Source organism: Haemaphysalis longicornis, unplaced genomic scaffold (genome assembly GCF_048455015.1).
Source record: "Haemaphysalis longicornis isolate Haplotype H1 unplaced genomic scaffold, Haemaphysalis longicornis Haplotype H1 scaffold_6, whole genome shotgun sequence".
Taxonomy (NCBI): domain Eukaryota; kingdom Metazoa; phylum Arthropoda; class Arachnida; order Ixodida; family Ixodidae; genus Haemaphysalis; species Haemaphysalis longicornis.
In genome coordinates, this window is record NW_027526407.1 from 151,555,822 (window position 1) to 151,579,052 (window position 23,231).

Below are 23,231 nucleotides of genomic sequence, written 5' to 3' on the forward strand. Positions count from 1 at the left end.
GTTTTTATGCACGTGCGACTGAACCAGGGTGCAAAGAAGAACTCAGCAACATGGTACACCTACTCGTGCGTACGGACACGAACAGAAAATGTTCAGGCATTGGTATATGAAGCTCACCGGCCGCAGCTGGAATTGTCACACACGAAAAGGTCACGGCCGCCTCCACACACCGCACAATAAGCCTGCAAAAGAAAGAGCACCTTCCCTGGTTCATGGCACAAAAAACCACCCAATGTGGGCTTGAAGGAACAACAGCTACTGCCAAGGAATTTATTTTGCAGTCCTAAATTCTTGCACGTTAAAACATAGTACATAATTTGAAGCAATAAATTTCAAAAATCTTTGCATGCAAATGGTCAAACCCAGTTACATCGGACTCGCAAAAAACACTCGTCAGTTCAACATACGGGATAATTCCATATAAGCAGGCTAAAGAATTGAACGTCATGAAATCAGATGCGATATATGAAAACACTTTATTTATTGAAGCACCTTACTTACACATGAAATATTCTTGATATATATTCTTGTGCTTGAAGGATATCGCTGTTTGACTTCTCTACACCCTCTAAAGAGTCATAGCAGCTGAACGTTCCCATTTGCGAAGACCTGGACTAGTGCAAGTGAACTAATCGTCCTAGGAAGCTGTGAGCTACGGATCATTAGTGCTTTTGTCGTTATACCGGCTTTCGCTTGCAATCACTACAATGTCGGCAATGTAGTCCCACAAAATCTACCATGGTCGCAATACCACCATCTACACACGCAAACTCGCCGGACGTTGATTCAGCAACGACATCCGAAAATTTTACCTTGCTCAGCACTTCGGCACCGCCATCGGTGACTTCGCTGCAGCCATCAAGATTTTTTATGTTATCAGAAGCGTGCAAAGCGGTGTATATAAAGCAATTTTTGGTAGTTTTTCCGTAACATCTGCCCAGACCCTATTTCGAGGAGGTCAACCCAAACTCTCTGCTCATCATGCTGGGGGTGCTCTTGGAAATCTCGTGCGAGGAGGGGACATCCGACTTCTAACCGCGCTCTACGCGAATTTGAGTGCTAGCTTCATAGCGAAAGGGAAATTCAGATGCTTCACGCTGGCAAGAGCTATCAAATAAGCCTTTATTTCATACCACTACTGCCAGCCACCACAGCTACACTTCAGAAGAAAGCTCACTGAGTGCTATTGACGCAAACACGATGAATGAAAAACAGAAGCATAGCGGGGGGGTCAGGATCATTATTTCTATAGGAAGTATCGATGATTTTCCCTACACAGTGTGTCAGTGCAGTTACAAGAGTAGGAGCAAGGGATATAGGCGTAATTTTTGCAATATGTTTTCACCGAAAATGCACCCTGATCAGAGATAGTGGGATACACTGGATTATATGATTGGAACTGGTGTGATCTTGTCAGGTTCGATTACAGTTTAGAGATAAAAAAATGAGTAGGCATGAAAGCTTTTGATGCCGTAAACATGATGTACGCGGGCGTAAAACACCAATGTTCTCCAAAAAGTTCCTCTTCAAATAATTCAGTTTATGACAGCAGCTTAGGTTGTTTTGTAGCCCACCCCTTATCCTAAACATGAACAGAATAATCAATAAACAGTGCTTCAGCAAAATCCAAAAACACCTTTCTCCCCAGAACTCAAGTTGATGGGACTTGTTCCTCGGTTTTCTCTGCAAGATGCAAAAGGTGCCCATTTCTTGGCTCCGTGCATATATCGTATAAGAGTGCCCTCCCCCCCCCCACATTTGCCTCACCTCCCCACCCCTTCCCAAGAGCAGCGGTAGGGCCACCTGGCGAGCCCTAACCTAGAGGATCAGCTACAGCTGATCACCTGGGCGCAGCTGGCTCTATGTGGCCAGGGCATTCCGAACTGAGGACCTATTCTGTTGAATCTCCCGATGTGTATGCGTCAGTAATCATCAGCATCCTCATGAAGATTTGCCGTGGCAGTAAAGTGATCGTCCCCTCTAAGGGCAGCCATGGCCCAGGTCTGCCTCGCGTCATTCTTCCGTACAATTTTGGTGCCTTGAGACCTTGGAAGATGGGAGACAACCGACGTCCCCTCCGGCTTGAGGTTCGCCGAACCCCGCGAGTTTGACTGTTTTTTTTTTACGCTGCTCAGCCCCGCCCTCAGCCGGAGGTCAGCATGGCTGGCCCTCACCACCTACCGACGAACCTTCCGAATGCGTGCGATGGATAAGCTGGGCCGGCGCCAACGCATCCTTCGCGGCGCTACTGCGACACTTCTGAAGGCAGCGACGAATATTCTGGATGCCACCTCAGCCTCTCTGTACTACCTGCAAGAGGCCATTGACCAACTGGAGAGCAAGGACATCGCACCTTATAAGGGGGAGCAGAAAATCATCGTTCTTGACCCTGAGGAAGTGGAACGTGGTTACTTCGAAGCATTGGCCATGCGCTCAACCAGCTGCGCTCTACCTTGAATTCTACGAAGGCTGCCGGCCACAGACATAAGACCGACGTCACTTTTGCCCATCCAGATCACCGTCCGCAATGTGGCTCACGCACATCAACCTCGGCAGTTGTCTTGCCTAGGCTACAAGTTTCTGCTTCTCACGGTAAGCCACGGGAGTCCACGCCGATAGAGGACTATGTGGAGACCACAGCCGACAGTCACCCGAACCTTCCCGATGTCGGAAACGTCAGCACTGTAAACCCTGTGGAGCTCAGCTTGCCGGCGCAGCAAACAGATGTCTTTACGTTCACGTCTCTGACGAGGATCGAAGAAAACAAAGGCATGTGCGACCATTTTACCCCACTATGACGTCCGCTACCTTGTCTCAGGCTAGCGTTAGGCCATAAGACCCTCTTGAGACCTACTGCTCTAAGACGGCGGCGCAAGAACCCGTTCTATACAACGCAAAGGGGGACGCGGAGAAGAGCTTATACCCCCAAACAAAACAAGCTAATACAATCAAGACTAATTTGTCTGGAAATATTTTCCAAGTCTCCGTGCAGGAACGAGGCATCGTTACAGCGCAGGATTCAGTCTTACAAAATACCGAAGATGATTCTAAGCGGAAAGACAAGCAGGTAGGAGCCAGCACCGGGTTTTCTTCGAGTGTCCCAGAGAAAACTAAGCGTCAAGAATACGAAGCCACGCGTGCCGCAGACAAGGACGACTTAGTGGGTCCCGTACAAGTAGACGACAAAACACTTAAATTTAAGGAGGTGAACAAAGGGATAGAGCCACCATAGTGTGATTTTGAGTTCCAGTACATCTTTGTTCCCGACTTCATAAAGAGTGAATCGTTACCTGACCTTCGTAAAGGCTGACTGACACCAACATTAGTACACCGCAAGGTTTCACCCGAACACAGATATGAGTGCTTCCGTATTCCTGGAGATAAAAAATCTGCAATACTCGTGCTTACTTCTCTGAACTGGAAGAGTACCCAGAGGACTGGTCGAGAACCACAAGAACCGCACAATAAGCCGAGAACGAGCACGAAAACGAGCTAGTCAAAAGAAGAAACTACCGAGAAAGATCTAAAGAAGTTACAAGACGTTTCTAAGGAGACAGCTCGACTGTCTTCACACGAGCTGACAGTTGCGCGACAACACCATTCGGGAAATGGCTGCAAGTATATGGAATATCAAACCCTTCAAAAAGCTAAGTACAGAAATTTGTTGACGTCCACTTAGCTTTGGCAACGCCAGGCTGTGCTCAAAGCGGCACGATGGCGCATGCACCGCTGGATTCAAACAAGGACAGCATCTTCCGACAGTTCTTTCAGGACTGACCTTATGATCCGGAAGCCAACCTTGTAAGATTGTGGGCTTATTCATTCTCACAGCGATATTCTCCCGGGCGGGAGGGAGATATGACTAGCCCTTGAAACGGTAAAAAAGCCGCCCGCATCTTCCCACGGAGGGAACTCGAGTAAATGCGTCGCATCTACTCGAGTCAAGCAAAGCGTCACGTCAAGCGAAAGCCAAGCAATGACGCCCTTGACTGAACTCCGAACGCGCGCTCCGCCGCTTATATACGTTGAGGGGACTGCGTAAGCCGGTCCCAGTCGACGACGTTGGCGTACTTGTAAAGCGGCCTGGACTCTAGGTGTTCGAGCCAAGCGCGGATGTTGCTTCGCCGGAGAACGGCACACCGGTTATATGCGCAGCGCGCCCGAAGGAGAGGAAAGCGCGGAAGAGAGAGTACTGCACATGCGCCGGCCCCAGCGCGTGTGCCGCGGCTATGACGCAACGTGCTGCGGCTATGACGCAACACAATCCAACGCAATCCACTTTAATCCAATCCAATCCAAATACAATCCAATCCAAGCCAATCCAATCCAATCCAAGCCAATCCAATCCAAGCCAATCCAATCGAATCCAATCCAATGCCCCTCGCGAGAGAGTGTTCGGATCCAATCCAATGCCCCTCGCGAGAGAGTGTTCGCTATTGCCTCGACTCGACGCGCATGCGCAGTGAGCGTGCGGACTATGGACGCCAACGCGGGTGACATCGTGAGTTACTGAAATGCTCTGCATTTAAAACGTAAGATCACAGTGACGTCCTCTGGGGACTTTTATTAAAATACAGCAGGCAGTCTTTCACACCGTCTCGCTCTTGTCGCAAGACGCCTGAGCGCAGCCCACGGGTTGCCAAGAAAAGCAGCGCTGTCGCGAGGCTCAGGTAGAAAAGTGACCCGCGTGGCTCCAACCGACGGGTAAGCAATTGGAGTTCAAGGCTGGACCGCAAATCAGCCTAGGCGAGTTCGAAACGAACCAGGAGCGGCGCATCAGCTCGTAACGGAACGACAAGTTCAAGGTGCCATTCAACGGGGCTCTTCGTGCAAGCATCGTTCATAAGGAACGTGTTACAGAACGCAGGAAGGGAGCAGTTAGCGCTGCAACGCCTGTGCCAGATCATTGAAGGACGCTGCTTGTACCCCTTAAAAGCAGCCGTGAACGTTGCGTGCGCGGGAGTGTTTTGAATCTCCCGATGGGTATGCGTCAGTAATCATCAGCATCATCATGTAGATTTCCCATGTCAGTAAATTTATCGTCCCCCCTAAGGGCAGCCATGGCACAGGTCTCCCTCGCGTTGTTCTTCCGTAACACACGCCACATCCAGTGAACGTCTAACTATTGCCCTTTTTGCTCAAGATAAGCATTCATTCCTCCTTTCCTCTCACGCTAAGTAAATACAGCAGCACCAAAATTGAAAATAAGGATTTGGACATCACTACCTTTGAACGTTATATTTAACCTGTTTTCTTATTTAACCTTATATTCCCTTGATTCCACTCAAGAAACATATCATCAAAGATAGCATCTTTTTCTTTTTGTCTTAATTAATATTTATTTTATTTTAAGATGTTGAATTGCTTGAGGGCAAAGCAGTAGACAGACCTGTCCGATTTTGTGACCTGATCTTCAGTTTTTAAAGCGGAGCTTCTTGATATTGTTACGAGGCTAGTGACAATATGGCTAGTCGAAAGGAAAATCCCGCGGTCCTGAATATGCCAAAAACTCCTCGAGCGTAAACACAAGAGCATCTGTGAGAAAACCAGGTTGGACGGGAGTTAATGGAGGAGGGGGATGGGATCAGATTTATAGTTGATGTAGCTACACTGTCCCTCCTACTGACGCCAGTCAGTGGGAAAGGCACGTCGGGGGAAGAGGCTCTCCCAAAGCTGGGAGCTACTGCGTGAAACACTGCTCACATGACAATGGCAGGGAGGGCAGAGCAGAATCAACGTGGCAAAGGCAAACACTGGCGGCATGACACACCGAAAAGGGGTGGCTGACAGGTAAGCAGCGACCACACGTTGAAGCTTTGTATGTTGCACAAGGAGCGAATGCGCATAAGTTCTGTCCTTTTTTTCAAGCATATTTTTAGCGGTTCATCACCTGGAGGCACTTCATATATACCTTTGATTTCGCTAGTTCATTTTTGTGTCACCTTTTAACTTCCGGTAATGTTCAGTTGCTTTGTTTCCTATCACCGAAATTACTTGACAGTGACGGTATCATTTGACAAATCAGTTACCTCTTCGTTTTTGTAATATCTTTGTTTTATTTTTTTCTCAGCATGATCTGCTCTTAAAATTTTGTACTGATTAAAGTTACATATTTCTATGCAGACACGAGACATTACGCTGTTTGCTTTCAACTATGCAGCAAAATATGCCCAAGCATCAAAAGACACTCGAGGGCACTTAGCTATCTTGAAAGCAAGCACCACCCACAACAAAGGTAATATGAAGTCCTGGCAGAAGACTTTTGGGTACCCTTGTACCTTTTTATTTATCCTTAAGGTGAAGTCACCCCTACCTTATCAAACACCCGGAACCTGGCAAGGACATTCCTACCGGAAGTGTCTGTGAAATTTTCCACCACACAAGCATTTCCAAGTTCGACCTTCAGCAAAGCTCCCCATACAAACATGTCTGAAAGGCCATCGAAACATCATACCCTCCACCCGAACAGTCACGTTTGGACTGCCAAATGCCAATAAAACGTAGTGTGTGCTTGTATCAACAGAATGCACCACGGCGGCCAGTGATGTAAAATGTTATTCTAGAGGGTGGCACTGCGCTGTCTGACTATGCATATATCCCAAGGGAAACAAAGCCTAGTGGTTGGTCACCTGCGTGTGGCATTGTGTGTTCGTGGTTGGTGGGTGAGCATGCTTGTGGGAAGCAAGCCCCGCTCACAGAGCAAGAATATATAGGAGGCTAAACGGCCCATTCCGGCAAGCGTGGGAGAGCGACCAGATTATGTCACAATGTCAAAGGCAGAATGCAAAGCTTTGTAGTTGCTCCGGCGAAGGAGAGGGTAGAGGCACCTGATGGACGAACTGATAGGAGCCGCAATTCATTCTGTGGCTGCGCAGTAAAATGCCAATAGCGGTTGCCGCGCAGTTTCTTGACCCGCGGCAGATGCCGCTAGCTTAACCTATCTGGCTACACTAGGAAGCCTAGTTTCCCCTCCAATATTATTCTTGTTCCGTGGCCCCGCTACAGAAAACCCCCTTCACGGAGATTTTCTGTAGATATGTAGTACATAGATATGAGAGCAGCCATGGGAGCAGGCAAAAGTAATTTTTGTAGCAAGAAAGGAGCCGCCAGAAAGGCTTTTTGAAGCAGGTTTGGAGCAGCTAGAAAGCTGTTTGGAGCAGATGTAACACCATTTACAGCAGTTAGGTGTCACTCTAACCTGCCTTCAAAGCTCTGTGCCAGCCCCCTGCCAATTAGCTTATAACACGCAATCATTTTAACAAGCCTTAGAACCTTCTCTGATAAAGGAACACAGTTTGGGCACTATATCTGCCGGTTTACAACATACGGAGTTATCTAGGTGCGGCTTCAGCGACCACACAGCCAAATCACCGTTCAAAGGTCACACCTCCCGCGCAGAGTCGAAAGAGATCAGGCTTTGCATCGTGTCCAGTAAACCGCAGTAAAAAGTAAATTCGGCGTTTGCTCCCATCTTGTCTTCCAAGCAGCAGTTTCAGTGCATACAAAGCTGACCACAGCTTAGTGTCCATCACGGGGTCGCAAGAGTCGACAAACATACACCGTAGACTATGCCTGTAGAGCGCGCTACATACCTATAGCGTGTTAGAATGTTGGAACATCCTCCACATAAGCAAAGCTAACCCCAAAGTTCGCAGGTTAAAAAGACTAATTGCCGCACAACAATAACGAATAATACAAGCGAGGGCGACCCATTCAAGACCCTGTTTGTTCAATACATGCAGCTATACAAATTTTCAGGCCGCTAACATAAGACCGTCAAAAATAGCTAAATTGAAGTTTACTTTCAGTACACGAGAACCGTTCATGTGAAAAATGTTCTGTTTCCCATTGGTTGGTCGTGAGGAATGAGAACATTTTAATTCTTTTTGGTCAGTTTCTATTCATTGTGGCGGACTGGCCTGCACCAGCCAACAAAACCTTGCAAATGCGGCACAAAGAAATCGAGACGGAAGACGGAAAACACGCGTAAGGCCAGCGGCCTTACGGCTATGCCACAGCCAACTTCCATACCCGCTCATGGGCTCAATGAAACCGAAACCATTACTGCTTTGATGAAACTGAGAACTCGACGTTTGAGCCACGTTTTCACTCAAGGGGTATCACGGCGGTCATGTATGTCTCGCGGCTCAATTTGAGCGCTGCAATTCAGGACGGCACTCACAACCGTGTTCGCCGCAAAAGGCGGAGTTTGGCGCAGTGCAGCGCAGGTGCGTGGAAGTTCAATGCGGCAGCTGCTCCAACCATGGCCCTTGAGACAGCGCCTCGACTGCTCTGCGGGTCATTTGCTTAATGGTAGTGTGCACGCTGTCTCTACTGCAGTGCAGAAGTAAGACTGTCACATAAAAAGGGTACGACCTAATACATCAAGACATGAAGACGCAGCGGGGATTAAGGTAAAAATATACCTTGTCAGCAAGTGGGTTAGTAAAAACATAGTTTTGCAGCATTTAAACTTCATGTTCACTCAGTATCCACAGGTTTGGAGTGCTGCCAGGTGTGGAAGCAAACGTCATCCCATGTACCCGACAGCAATACCAGATAGTTGCATATCTACTAGGACACTTTCTTGGACCCAGTCAGGTATCAAGGTTTATTAATTTATGCTGGGATGTTTTGCATCTATATAGAATTGGGATTCGATAAAATCAGATAAGTGATCGAATTACAGCCAAACTTTCTGATAAGCAAATCGCAGGATTAAAATTTTTTGTGGGAACAAGATATTCTCTTATTCCTGCTGAACGCCCATAAAAGCCCATAGATTTCATATCTCGCAGCAAGGAAATGTTTTTGGAAAGCGATGCCTTCTTACAAAACTTCTCTGCACGTCTGGTGAGCACGTCTGGTGATCTACCCATTTGAGGGTAACTGAGTCCATAAAGTGCTCAAATCCATTTTTTAGACTCAAAGTAAATACAATTTTGTCACTGCGCATTTGCATGGCGGATTCTATGCTCCTTATAAAATACTATTGAGCAGGCGGCCGTGGCCGTGGAGACCACTTCGCAGTGACAGCACGACGGGGTGACACACGATGACTCACGGCACAGTTTTGGCTTAGGCTATGTATGCCGGCTCCGGCGGCATAGCACGCTAGTAAGTTTTCATTGTTTCTGACGATTGGCACGTTTGCACTAAATAAGATGTCTCCGCAAGCGCACACACGAATTTTGATCACTACAAGATAAGGCAGCCATCATTGCCAAAGTAATAACCCCAAGTGAAGGAAGCGAGAATAGTTCCAAGAGTTTGGAACCGCCTGAAGCTCGTTGTACCATTCTGAAAAGCAAAGCGGACACTCTCTGTTGGCGTATGTGTGCAACACAAAAAAGTGACAGCTCCACCCTGTCCAGGCATCAGCAAAGCAGTGCTCACTTGCATCTGTGATTCACAGCCTTGGAACGAAATGCCACTCACGCGCAGAGTTTGTCAACAGAATAGGCTGGACCTCGCTTGTACATTTAAACACGCTTGTTGAAAGAACCAAGGTGAAAAACATGCATAGAGGGAGAACCAGCTGGATGTTTTTGATGAATTTGACCCGATTTGGTTGTTCTTATGCACACACTAGCAACAAACCACTTTGTAAAAGTGTGGGAGTTTAACTGCAAAGTAGCCACAAGGTGAGATTGGTAAAGTAACACAAACTACGTTTGAACCTACTTTTTTCTGTGGGTGATTCTTCTTTTGTTTATGCTTTATTCTTGCAGCAATGCAATGATCATAAATGTGAATTTTTTTTAATTTCTCCGGAGGTTTTTTTATTGCAATGTTCGAAGTAATGGTATCGTTAATGGGCCATGAAAAGAAATATGAGGTTTACCTCAAGAAAAAGACTACTTTGTCCAAACAAAGTAGTGGCAAGGATGAGGCAACCAAAGCAGATTTGGGACCAGTTTCTCAAGCCACACAATATTGATTTTAGAATACATAGCTTTCATGTGACGTCACGTCCGCCATTTTGTGCGGTTTTCGGCATGTTGGATAACATACGACTGAATGCGGCATTGCAACCGGCAGTCTCTGCCTAGCCTACTGCTGCTGTTACTGCTTTTACGTTCAGGCTGCATGCGCTAGTCGCGATGGCTGGATTTTCCCAATCCTACTTGGAGGACCTGGTGGGCCCGGCACGTGCGCGGTACACAGCAAAGATCGCGATGTGTGAAGGTGTTGACCCGTACACGCTACGCATCGGAAAAGATGCCATCGCGGACGCGGAGCTGTTACCGTCTACAACTTACCCAGACATCTACAACTAATTGGTGCTGGCCACAAACTACGTCACTTGAGAGGAGATGCGAACGTATAGCCCCTGGATGCGCACAAGTTTTTTACGAGTGGATTTGGTAAGGGCTTGGCAGCGACACATCTACCATCGAAACGTGTCGCCGAGTTACGTGAGGTAAGAAAACGGCAAATGCGTGGTTGTTTTTGTTCTTGCATGAGAACCTCTTGGTCTGCGTGTCTAGTCTTTAGTCCCGTTTTTTCGCGCTGTTAGATATTGCTTCAAGCAACTCTGCCCGCTAGAGGCGTGCTTAACAGTGGAATTAGCGGCACCGGCACGTAAGCCTGTGGTTTTTTGTTTGGTTAGACTGGTGCCGCATCAGCGCGACTGTTCTTGTTCATCTTTCTAGTGGGAAAGTACCTTCAAGAAATCTTACTAATGTGGCAGCATGTGTCATCAGCCTACAGTCGATTTGCTGATGAAGTAAACAACTGTCTTCTTCGTGCTGAATTTGGACTCTCGTCCTCACGTAATAATCGCTAGAGTAACGTCTCCTAATCTGTAATTATTAATATTGATTAATCAACAACAGTGACTCTGGCTAGTGAGTGGACGGAAGCGGTTTTGCCGGTTGGATTAACATCGAGACTGCTCGCACCGCAACTTCTGGTGCGGCCAGACATGGGTAGCTGGGGAGGAGGGGGGGATTTGGCGAAGGTTACTTGACTCTTGCCAGGCTCTTTAAATGCGAAATGTAAAAATGCTGAAAATTTTGCATTCGTTTGTCTTTGAGGTGAACCATTCACAGCGGCTTCGAGATCCACCACTAAAAGCATGGATTCTAGCTAGCGCTGATAGAACCGTCATCACAGCCAACTGTACATGCACGGCAGGACAGGGTGAAGCTTGCTCGCACATAGGGGCAATGCTTTTTGCTGTCGAGACAGCAGGTTGAATCTGATGCCAGGACAAGCACGGAACGCACTAACATGTGGCTGCCAGCCTTCACCTCTTGTGCCCAATACAAGCACCTGAGAGGAATTGACTTTACATCCTCGAAAAAGAAAAGGATGGACCTCATAGCCAGAGACCAATGGACAGGATATGTGTGAAAGCCTGCCACAGGCCGCACTGCCAGTTACGCCTGCACCAACAGAAGACCAACTGAACATGTTCTATTCGAGACTTGCAGCTTCAGGTGTGAAGCCGGAAATTTTGATGGTTCACCCACAATACAGCGCATTGTGTGAGGCACCACGCAATAAAGAACCACAGCTGTTTCGCAACTTGGCTTGCCCAGAAGCATGTTCCGAAGATTTAGTAAGCCTTATTAGTCGTGCCGAAAAGTTCGTCGAAGAAATCATCAGCCGAGAAATGGTGGAGCACGTCGAAAGTAGCCCCCGACACCAATCAAAATCTGCCATGTGGTACACATACCGGCCGGGCGAATTACTGCCTCTGTTATGAAGAACGTGTGCTGCACGAGCACCGACAAACCTTTTGTGACCTTGCTCAAGAAAATTTGTCACCCAGACCAGCACACGTTTTCCACGCCTGCAACAACATGGGGAATCGATCACGAGGCTGACGCGATAAGCAGCTACGTTGCAGAAATGCGAAAGCAGCATGCCAGTTTCGCACACTCGAAGTCTGGCCTATGGCTCTGCAGCGAGCATCCGTATGTTGTAGCAAGTCCAGATGCTTCTGTCGAGTGTTTCATGCTGCGGAAAAGGCACACACGAGGTCAAGTGCCCCCATGCTCCTGCTTCGAAAGGAATGCACGAAGCAAGCAAAAATTCACTTTTGTCTTGAGCTCGTCAATTGGAGCCTGCGCTTAAAACGAGCACATGCATACTACTACGAAGTCCAAACCCAGATGGGAGTGTGTGGTGTTGCGTACTGTGACTTCGTCGTCTGGACGCCTACGGAACTTCACATCAAAAGAGTGTTGAAGGGCGATACCTTTTTCCAGAACATGCTAGCATCAGCGGTAAAATTCTTCACTCATGTGATTCTGCCTGAACTATTCACGGAGTGCTTTACCACAAAAGATACCGTAAAGCCTACAAGTAGCAGGAACAAAGACTCATTCTGCTACTGCCAGGGTCCAGAATCAGGGCAAATGGTCGCTTGTGATGGGAATCCATGCAGCTACAGGTGGTTCCACTACACATGCCTAGGGATAAAGCGAGCACCCAAGCTAAAGGTATGGCTTTGTCGAGATTGTGTGGCACAGGAGAGGAGCCAACAATAAACTGACAATCTACCCAATTGCTGTACTGCTTCCTAGATATTTATTTGTGACTGTAGCCGCGATGCCTGGCCTCGAGCACCAGTGTTTGTGCCGATCTGTGTTACTATTAATAAAATAGGATCAAACGGAACACTGCGCGTACTTTACAGTTTATGCACAGTGGCGTAAGGACAGAAAGCCAGCTAATGCAAGATGCTGCACACAAAAATGAAAGACCAATTTTGTTGAGCAAAGGGCCCTGTAAATTGCCCTTCATGGCAATATGTAAGGTTCATAAAAGAAGTCCATTCAGCTGGTGACAGTTCCCAAGCACAACATAGTGCATTTTTTACAGTACAGCACATACAAAGTACAATAAAAAGATAAAGCAAAAAGGGAAGGTAATTTTAAAACGAATGAGCATGACAGCACATTTTTATAGCATATGCAACAGTGAACTATGCAAGGAAAGGGAAATAGAAAAAACCAACACGAGCATGGTCACGAACAATATACAATTAAAAATGAAAGAATATGCAAACACAGGTCATCATTGTACAGCACAGTAAAACACACTAGTGAAGAAATCTGCAAACACAAATAAAAACGACCACAACCCTAGACAATATACAATGACAAAGGAATATACAAAGGTCAGTTAAAAAGTGAAGTTAAAAATAAATCACTGGAACAAGCTAGGTCTGTGGGAGGTGTAGCTTCATCGGTGGAGTTGCACATTTTTGCCATCTCGGGAGCAGGCATTGCCGTAATGCTGGATGGGCCTAGGCACACGTTAGTCAGGGCACAGCATACCACAACCATCTTATCAAGTGTGGTATACATATTTCCTGCCCAGCAAATACAAAAGTCAATGGGTTGCACAGACTTCATAATGGTGAACTTCTTCCACTCTAGCCCAATCACCTTTTCAACGTCTATGCGGACATTGGTTAGTTCCCGAGTGCGGGCAACATCAAGTGCTGACAGCTGCGCTTTTCCTTTCGTAAACGCTGGAATGTGCAGTGTGGCACAGTACAAGCCTATGCTGTCCACGTTATTAAAACCCCTATCAGCCAAGACTACACCCCTGTGGGTAAAGTTGTCGAGAATGCCGCAACGCTCGGTGATATGTTGGTCGCTGGTCTTCCACCCCATCCTTCCGATATAAACGTTATTACACCCTGGAGTGAGATACCTCTTTGAAATTTGGTAGTGTTACCGCCCTTATACTGCGTCCATGTCTCAGATATTGGCAGCAGAGATGATGGCCACTCGATTTTTATCTCAAAGTAGTTGATCACGACCGCCACCTTAGTACCGAAAGAGTCAACAAACGCCTGCTGCATCATTCTCTGAATGTCACGCCTTAATGGCCACACAAGCTGTGACTGCGGCCTCCAAAATGAAGCATGCAACCACTTCTCCAGGATCCTGCTTACAGTAGAGATGGAGATGCCAAAACTCAAAGCAAGATCCTGAAGAGGAAAGTTTCATTTCAGCTTCAACAAGAAGACAAGGTATTCCTTGAATTTGGCCAAACCGTTCTGTGGCGTGTTCTTTACTGAGACCTCTATCAGCTGCAAAATTGCCATCAGTAGAGAAAAATTTGCAATGCCCGTGTAAAACAACATTTTCACATCATCGTTGCGCAGCGAATCTTGTTACTTGATGCTGCTGCTTTTGTTTCTCCAAAGATTTGATGTTGGATGAAAGTCGCTGGTTGCCAACGTTGAGCGCTCGCAGTATTGTTTCCAGCTTTTCTTGTTTGTCTGCTGATGTTTCCAGCATGGAAACGAGCCTCTAGCTGTTAACTTCGCCCACCTCCAGGTCATGCATCGTCATGTCGGTCTGAACGACAGCATCTGCGGTAAATTAGAATGCAATTTCTGTGCATAAATATGGGGCACAAAAAGGATTATGGGGAAGCAAAAACTGCACTCGTAAAAATCGGCAATTATAATCTAAAATGGTCACACAAATCTTTGAAACGATCCAGAGAGATGCTAGAAGCTGCAGGTGACTCAATGTCTAAATTGCTGAGGAGCGGACCGCTTTGAACACTGCAGTTTGGCTGTGCTGGGCCACTGCCAGCCGACTGGCTGGGTGTCAATCTCACTGCGTCGCTGCGCGAAGTTGCTCGTCCACGCTGCTTGCTGCGTCGAAAGCGAGCAGACGACTCGGTTGCTGGCGGTTCCCCGCGTTTGTAGCCGAGATGTTGCGTGGGCGCCCAGTTCGGGTCTTGGTCGCCAATTAATCCTGAAGGTTTTCCTGCAAACCAAGGGACGTTTCTTAAACTCGCCGCACTCAAAAGGGCTACATTCTAGAGTCAAATCAAAAAGCCGCGCAAGCCGCGCTGATATTTTACTCCGAAAACGGGAGAACGCACGACAAAGAGAATTATAATGAATTGTAAGCAAGACCTTCTGCTTAAAGCTTGACTAGTGTTATCTGCGACGGTACTAATGTGTAGATCAAGCCGCAGACCGCCCAACGCGGTGGCAGCGAGCGGCGCGAGACCGCCTGCGAACTCGGGCCTTTCACTATGACTGCTTAACCTTGTTCTTAGCTCAAAAATCACTCACCTGTGATGAAGTGACAACCGCAGACACGAATGTGCTCCAGGTCCTTCAAGCCTTTGCGATTTATGCGTGCGAGCCCAACACGCTGGCGCTTTTCGGACAGTCGATGTCCATTCGTGCACTAGCACTGATTCGGTATTAGCTATGGCAAAAGAAACATTCCCGATCCTCGCTTCATATTCGTCGGATTTGCAGATGACTTGCTTCTGCTTCGACACCCGGAAACTGCACATATCCCCATGACAACGACTCATGAAGCGCACCAGCGTAGCGAGGAAACTGCAAGCTGCAGGCCGTCGCACGTTGGTGAACCTGGGCGCACGAGGCGAACTATGTACCCCAATAGGGCGCCACCAGAAGCCGCACGTTCCGGATGTGACGTCCATGAAAATTATGTATAACCTTGAGTTGGAGCATTTACTAGCATTTAATGCGTCTTAGGAGCTAAAAAAAAATTGCAGCAAGTTTGGGGGACAAAAACACTTTTCAATCAATTTCAAATACACACACTACACCGAAAAACAATTGGAAAAAGTGCTATCGCTATAAATCAATTGCTTTTTTTCACAATTTATAATTTCCACATGAAAAGGTTTAAAGTACTGTGAACATTTTTTGATTACCTTGTAATAGCATGCATATGATCAAAAGTTAAGAAAACTTTTCTAAACCTACCCTTTTCCTTTGGGTCGTAAATCTCTAAGGTCAAACTTATGCAGTTCGGAATTACTTTTTTGAGAATTGTTCGCAAAGCATGCACTGCACTACCTTCCTTAAAACATCTTAGTTGCATTAAGTTAGTGCACATGGTTAAAGTGAAGTGCCCTTAAAAATACCAAATTGAAAAATGCCACCATTGTGAGGTGCCAGTTACCATCTGAAGGCTCACCACATTACTTTTGTAATCCTAGTCGGTATTGTACAAACAAGTGTAGGGCCACGGCCAAAGTTACGCGAATTGAGGCGATGGTCGTTGCACCCATCAGCTCTCCCATTTCAATGCCCGGGGCACACATTCACCGAGACCATAAATTGCATAATGTTGCTATGTTCAACCACCTGGCTTTTGGCAATAAAGTTCAGTAGGGATAAATTATTACCGGCATGTAATAGTAAGCAGTCCTACTATTTAGTGCTGCCCGAACACGTCAAGGCAATGCCGCAAGGGTTGGAACTTGCGTTTGGCCTTTCAATTGTCATGGCTTGCAAGCTTGCTGTCAAAAACATGGTGTAATAAATCGGTGTTTTATAACATCATGACGTGTTCAAAAGGTAAATTCATAAACTCAGAGTACAGATGCAGCGACTGGATATCACACTCAAGAATGAACCATAGTAATTTCGAGAACACCACATTTGTTCTGAATGAAATCCGTCTTTGGAACTGTGCAACTCCCCGTAACATGACTCATGCTCTAAAGCATCGTCCCTACGTTAACACCACTGTTAAGTACACAATAGATAAAATGACGAAATGGAAACCCAGCTGACCCAGTACCCGAGACAAGAGAAAAGATCAGTGAAGCGCATTGAGCACTGGAACTAGAGAGGAGCCGCTTCGCTCGGTGGGCACGTTTGGAAGGCGGTTTTAACGGGCCTTGCAGAAGAGCCAACCACCTTTAAAAGCCATCGTTTGCTTCCTTCCAACATCTTTATTTTTCTCCTATTAGTGCATTTGCGAGAGAGAGAGAGTAAATTTTATTATGCGAAAAAAAAGGGGGGAGCACGGGGTCAGATTCCTCATTTCAGGATCCCGTTGGAGCTTGCTGCCTTCTCCACACGTTCCACCAGCCGAAGCTGAGTGTCGCTGCTGGAGCTGGCCAGTTCTCTCTCCCACTGCTCATAAGAAGGGTTGGGAATTGGGCGAACATTTGGGTTTTTCTGGCAGGCCCAGACCATGTGGTAGAGGGTACAAATCTCACCGCAGTGTGAGCATGTGGCGCTGTAGAGGGTGGGGTGTACTGGAAACATATTTGTCTGCAAAAGCCTGAGTCTATGCTCCTGTTCCTTGGTGAGTAACGGGTGGGCAGGAGGATACTCTTGCCTACTCAACTTGTAGTGCGGTGTGATGCCTTGGTATGTTACTAGGGGATGAGTCGCTTGAAGCCAGTCGTCTCGCGGTGCCCGGTAGGCTAATTCTCGGGCTGTCGTGTGGGCCATGACATTGCCGCGAATGGACGAGTGGGCAGGCGCCCAAACCAGACTGATCTTGCGTTGAGGGGGTCGCTGGAGAAGGATTCTTGCAGCTGGTCTTGATATTCTTCCGCGTAGGTAGCTTCGGCATGCTGCTTAAGAATCAGTGATGATTGTATCGGCTGAGGTGTGGGCAATGGCAAGGGCGATGGCTGCTTCTTCTGCTTGGGTAGTGTTGATTTCAGTAAGTGCGACACTGGCGACACTTTCGGTGCATGTGGTGACGACAGCTGTCATCGTATACATGCGAGCGTAGTCGGCAGCGTCCGTGTACACACTTTTGGGGTTTGATCCATGGACTTTATTTAATGACTGTGCTCTCGCCGCACGTCTTTCTTGGTGAAACTGAGGGTGCGCATTCCGTGGAATAGGAGCCACATAGATGTTTTGCCTTATGGTTGTGGGTATGTCCATGGAAGAACTGCCTTGCTCTTCTGGCGTATTGTATCCAAGGCGACCAAACAGTTGGCGTCCTGTTCTTGTGGTCGCTAGACGGTGGTGCTGGTTTACCAAATGAGCCTCTATGAGCTCCTCCACAGTGCTGTGTACTCCCAGTTTGAGAAGTCTATCCGTTGCCGTACTGACGGGGAGACCAAGTGCTTGTTTGTATGCTTTCCGAATGAGTGTACCAAGTTTGGTTACGTCGCTTTTGGAGAGGATCGCATACGGGATGGTGTAATTGATGCGAGAGATGAAAGCTTGGACAAGCCGTAGTGTGTCTGCTTCCTTTATCCTCTAGTCTTCGTGGTGATTCGGCGGAGCAAGTGAACAATTTGTCCTGTTGTTTGAGTTAGGTGCCGAAGAAGTATGGAGTTGGAGCCGTCCTCTTGAATGGTCATCCCCAGTATCTTTATGTGTGGGGAAGGCGTGATCGTAGCTCCGTCAAGGGTAATTTGGATGCCTGGGTCTTGATGTTTGCGACTTTGGCGCTTCCGGACAAGGAGAAGCTCAGATTTCTGTGGAGAGCAGCATAAACCACACTTGGCTGCATAAGCTCGCACGATGTCAGCAGCCTGCTGAAGACGATCTTGCATTTCTCCTACCGACCCTGCGCCCGTCCATAACGTTATATCATCGCCATACAGGCCGTATCGAAGTCAGGGATGGCATCTATTAGTTTGGGAAGGCCGATGAGGGCGATGTTAAATAGCAGTGGGGAAAGAACTGCGCCCTGTGGCGTGCCTCGACCTCCAACTTGAATCGGAGGTGATTGTGCGTCACCGAACTTCAGGACTGCTTGCCGGTTTGTAAGAAAATCCCTGATGTAATTAATTGTATATCCTGGCTCTGCAGTGGAGGTTATTGAGATTGTTCAGAATCATTTGATGATTTACATTGTCAAACGCCCCTTTTAAATCGAGGGCGAGAATTCCTTTGGGCGTGTGATTATTGGCCTGCATCATGATTTCCTCTTTGAGCTGCAGAAGAATATTTTGGGCACTGAGACTTGGTCTGAATCCGTACATGAATGTAGGAATTTGGCAAGTATCTTCTAGGTATTGTTTTAGGCGAGCGAGGATGACGTGCTCGGGTGACTTTCCTATGCAGGACATTAATAAAATTGGGCGGAGATTCTCGACGCTTGGCTCCTTTCCTGGTTTCGGTATTAAATGAACCTCAGCCGTCTTCCATTCCGGCGGTACGACTCCCTTTTCCCAACAGCCACTCATGAATTGTGTGAGGGATGTGACGGAAACATGGTCAAGGTTAGTCAGTATCTTTTTTGTGATAGGGTCTTGGCCGGGTGTGGTATTTCTCCGTATCTTGGCTAGCGCTGCTCGTGCCTCCGATTCGTCAATGGGCCTCTCCAGGTGGAGGTTTGGATCGCCCGAGTAGTCTGGAGCTGAGTATGGCGGAGATAGAGGCAGGTATCTTTGCTGAAGCTTTTTGAGGAGGTCGTCCTTGGTGCCTGGGGGAAAGTGTGCAAAATGTTTTTCACTGTCTTGGTAGTTTCGGCTTTACTTTTTGAGGGGTCCATCAAATATCTGAGTAGTCGCCACGTCTTAGACGTGGTGAGAGTACCACCGAGGCTGTCGCAGATCGTGAGCCAATTATTCTTGCAAAGTTCAGCAGCGTATTTGGCCGCGTCCTGAGTCAGGGCTGCAATTCGCAATTTGAGTTTGCGATTGTGCTTTTGCCTCTTCCATCTGCGGATGAGCGACCGGTGAGCTTCCCTTAAGTGGAGTATTTTGGTGTCTATATGCGGAACCTGTGTAGTGGTATTTAGCTGTTGCGTTGTGGCTTTTACATCAGCCCGTAGCGCTTGCGTCCAGGTGTTGATGTCCTCTATCTTGGAGCTAGGCAGCTCAGCCCTGCGCTCGCGGAACTTGTCCCAGTTCGTTATTCGAACTTTGCCTAGGGGTGCTCGATATTCTTCCCCGTAAAGGGTCGTTGAAACGACTGAGTGGTCACTACTTAGATTCTCCTCCAGGTTCACCCATGTGGCGTGGATGACGTTTTTAGTAAAAGTCAAATCCGGGCACGTGTCGTGAGTTACGCTGCTGCCCATTCGCGTCGGCGTACTGCAGTCCGTACGTAGCACCAAACCCTCTTCACCCACACAGCGGAGGAGCTCATTGCATCTCTTGTTCGCATATCGGTATCCCCATATGGGGTGGGCCGCGTTGAAATCCCCAAGGACAATGAGGGGATTGGAGCCCGCTGTGGTGGTTGCTTGTTGCACTATGCGGTCAATGCAATCTTGCTTATTTTTCGATCGGCAGTAGACATTGAGGACAAACAGGCTTTTTCCCTTGCGTACCTTTCTCGGAATGAGCTCGGTGAGGATGCCAGTTTGTTCTGCTTGTGTTATGGCGTGGTGTATGGCAGTGATGGATTTCTTGATTAGTGTGCAAGAATTAAACCCCTTAGAGTCTTCATGTGTGATATATCCTGGAGCATAGCGTGTGCGTTGGTTTCTTGAAGCGCAATGATGTCGGGTACAGTGGACACTGATTCAATATACTGCTGGAGTAGGCCAATCTTCTTTTTTATGCTCCTGCAATTCCATTGCCAGATTATGAGTTCTTTGGACGTTCCTGCATCCTGCGTACCCATGGAGGGACGTAGAGAGGTCCTTGTCTGCCGTGTCTGTCGTGGTTAGTCGTTGGTACGGCTTTTCTTTCCGAGATGACCGGCTGAGGGACGGCGCTGATTGAGTTTCCAAGTGGTCAAGGCGGTTCAGTATGAGCGTATTTATTTGCTGGCACTGTGCCTTGATCTGTGCGAGTGAGCTAACCTGCGCAATGAGAGCACCAAGTTGCTCATTAACAGTTTGAGCATGTGTCTCGATGGCTTCCTTGCATTCTGTTCTGACGTCATCAATTTGTGTAGGAGTGGGAGCGTGATTCGGAGTAGTTGTTTTGCTCGCGTCGGAGATTTTACGTTTTTTCTCTACCCCTGCTTGTGTGTGCTGGGCTGAGGTGTTGGACTGCGTCAGTTGCGATATGGCTGCTTTGAGCGATGCAATTTCGCTTCTAAGACAGGTGACTTCTTTTTGTAGGTTAGTTCATTCATTGCAGGTGGGTTTGGGGGAATGAGCAGTGGTAGAGAGAATCTGAGACCAGCTCACCTGCGGAGTCGGCGTTTCTTGGTTGCTCGAGGTGGTCGGCGCCCGCTGCTTTGACTGGCTTCTGCCGGCGGGGGTCCTGGACTTGGAGCGCGACCGTGACATGGAGGAGCGCCTGCCTTGAGAGGACCCTCTGCTGCGCGATCTTTCGCGGCTGGTAGAGGGTGGGCTTTCGGCACAGGCATCCTTCTCCCAATTCTACCGGCGGAGGTAGTAGGGCTCCTTCAAACGTCGCGGGCAGTCTTTGCTTGCTCTCAAGTGCTCGCCCTGACAGAGTGAGCATTTGGGGGAGCATGGGTGGTCCGGCTCTGGATTTCGTCTTCCACACTTGGCGCAGGCACTGGCATTAGGTGTTGGGCAAACATCAATGCGGTGGCCTGTCTCATGGCAGTTGTGGCAGTAAGGCATTGATTGCTTGTATAAGTAGCACATTGTCTCCACTCCTTTATAGTATACGTAGAAGGGTACCTTGTTGCCTAGAATCGTGATCAGTACCGTGGAAGTACTACCGAGTGAGCGATGGTGACCAGATGCCCAGAAGACGATGCCTCGGCTGATATAACCAAGACCTCATCACCCTGTACCCAATAAAAACTGCACGTCCTTATGGGAAATCATGTTGTAAACTACATTGTTGCCCCTTTGAAACTGGCGGGAGCATAAAAATCTTTGCTTAAAAGGCTGGACCAGTTTGATGCAATTCTCTCAATTTTCATGTTTCTGGGGCAGCCAGGCAGAGGAAAACGAAATTGCATCAAAACTCCTCAATATGCACCGTAGTCTGACCAGTGTGATACACATATTATTGGAAAATAAAAAATATACAGGAGATATTATTGATAGAGCGTGTGGTAGAGGCAAATCCTCGGCCGCTTTCCAGCCACTTCTCTACGTCGCCACAGAATCTTATTTGTGCAATCGGCAGCTGTGACTGCTAACTGAAGCCACCACCAAAAACCAAGACTAGGCAGTCTTAGTGGGACCTCTAGTGCTGTTTTGTACCACTTTACTCTGAAAATGCAGTTCAAAAACTGCCAAAGATGTTTTGTACTGCCAGCCTACATTCTGCGACTCCTGCCCATATCACATAAGTATGGCATGTAGTTTAATTTTTTTCAATATTCTTTGCAATCTTGCCGCTAAAGTACCCTTAAGGTTCCTGGAATCAAGTTTAAAATAATTACACAGGTCAGTTCTTTAAAACTGAACAAAGTTGTAGTTTGTCTTCGTGGCCGCTTTAGGCACAACAAGCAAAATTTCCAATAATGTTGGCTTAGGGGTGCTTTTTTAAATGCATGCAAGGCGAAGGGTGAGGTGTAGACACTTTACATTTCATGTTTGACTTCTCTTTTATTATCTGCATGCACAATGGTTCTAAAACCAGAATGATACTGATGCACGAGGGAGTGTAAAAAATTAGCAGTGGCTTTGCTCGGCTATTCCAAGATATACGTAGCGTGAGCAAAGGTTTAGCAATGCAATCCAGTCCAGTCTTATCCAGTCCAATCCAATCGAATCCAGTCTAGTCCTGTCCAGTCCAGTCAAGTCACTGCTCCCTGCGCATGCGCAGCATGGCTCTCCAGGAGCCACGCCACACGGCTATCAAGCGGCTCCGGCACATCGTCAGACTTGCCTACTGCACAACGGAGGCACACAGCTGTGCCCGCGCCGGCGCCAGTGTGTCTGGCGCAGCTATGACGTCACTCTTCTGGAATGCGCAGACCGGCGAATGTGCAGACCCAATTCTCACACACCCCTACACCAATATTTATTCCAATCCAGTTCAATTTATTCCAATCCAATACAAATAAATTCCAATCCAATGCTCCTCGCACTTGTGCAGCATGGCCCTTCAGGGTCTATGTGAAACTGCTCAACCTCAGCCATTATAGCTTATGCTACAAAACTAGATAAGGCCGCCAAAACTTACGCTGGTGCCATCGTCAGAGCATGCAAACAGCGTCTCCAGCAACTCCTCTCGGCAACCCTCGCAGACTCGGCCTTCGACCAATGGGTGCTGCCATGTCTCACAGCTGTTGTGAAGGGGAAGCACCACACCACAAGCGACGCAGTCGTCTGCACAGCAAACAATTCCTGAAAGGGTGACTGTTTGACCACATCCGTATCTTTTGCACAAAGCACAGCACAGACACAGAGCCCACGTCTCCGACAACCCACACTTCCAAGAAGAGGTGGCAATTGCAAAGGGGGATGATCTCAGGCATTACAGGAACGTTTACCTGAAGACCACCCAAGGGTCTTTCAAAGTAAGATTAATGTAGTGGTGCTTGTGGGATGCCTCTTGTCCTAAATTAGTGGTCAGGAGGCAACAACCACCTCAAGAATTAAGAGCAAAGTTCTCATAATTCTAGTCGCCTCAAGAACACTGATCCTCACTGAAACATCAGTGTG

The 23,231-nt window shown here is 47.7% G+C and overlaps 1 protein-coding gene across 1 annotated transcript in view; it reads right to left on the reverse strand.

Moving 5' to 3' along the window:
- LOC144143303 (DNA (cytosine-5)-methyltransferase 3B-like) overlaps positions 1 to 23,231 on the reverse strand; it is a 206,145-nt gene that overhangs the window by 140,847 nt on the left and 42,067 nt on the right. Inside the window, exons 4-7 of the mRNA XM_077675075.1 lie at positions 22,750 to 22,852; positions 20,823 to 20,973; positions 19,036 to 19,160; positions 118 to 182 (exon numbers count right to left, since the gene is read on the reverse strand). Of these exons, the coding sequence (XP_077531201.1) occupies positions 118 to 182; positions 19,036 to 19,160; positions 20,823 to 20,973; positions 22,750 to 22,852 (444 nt within the window). The remainder of the gene's footprint in view (positions 1 to 117; positions 183 to 19,035; positions 19,161 to 20,822; positions 20,974 to 22,749; positions 22,853 to 23,231) is intronic.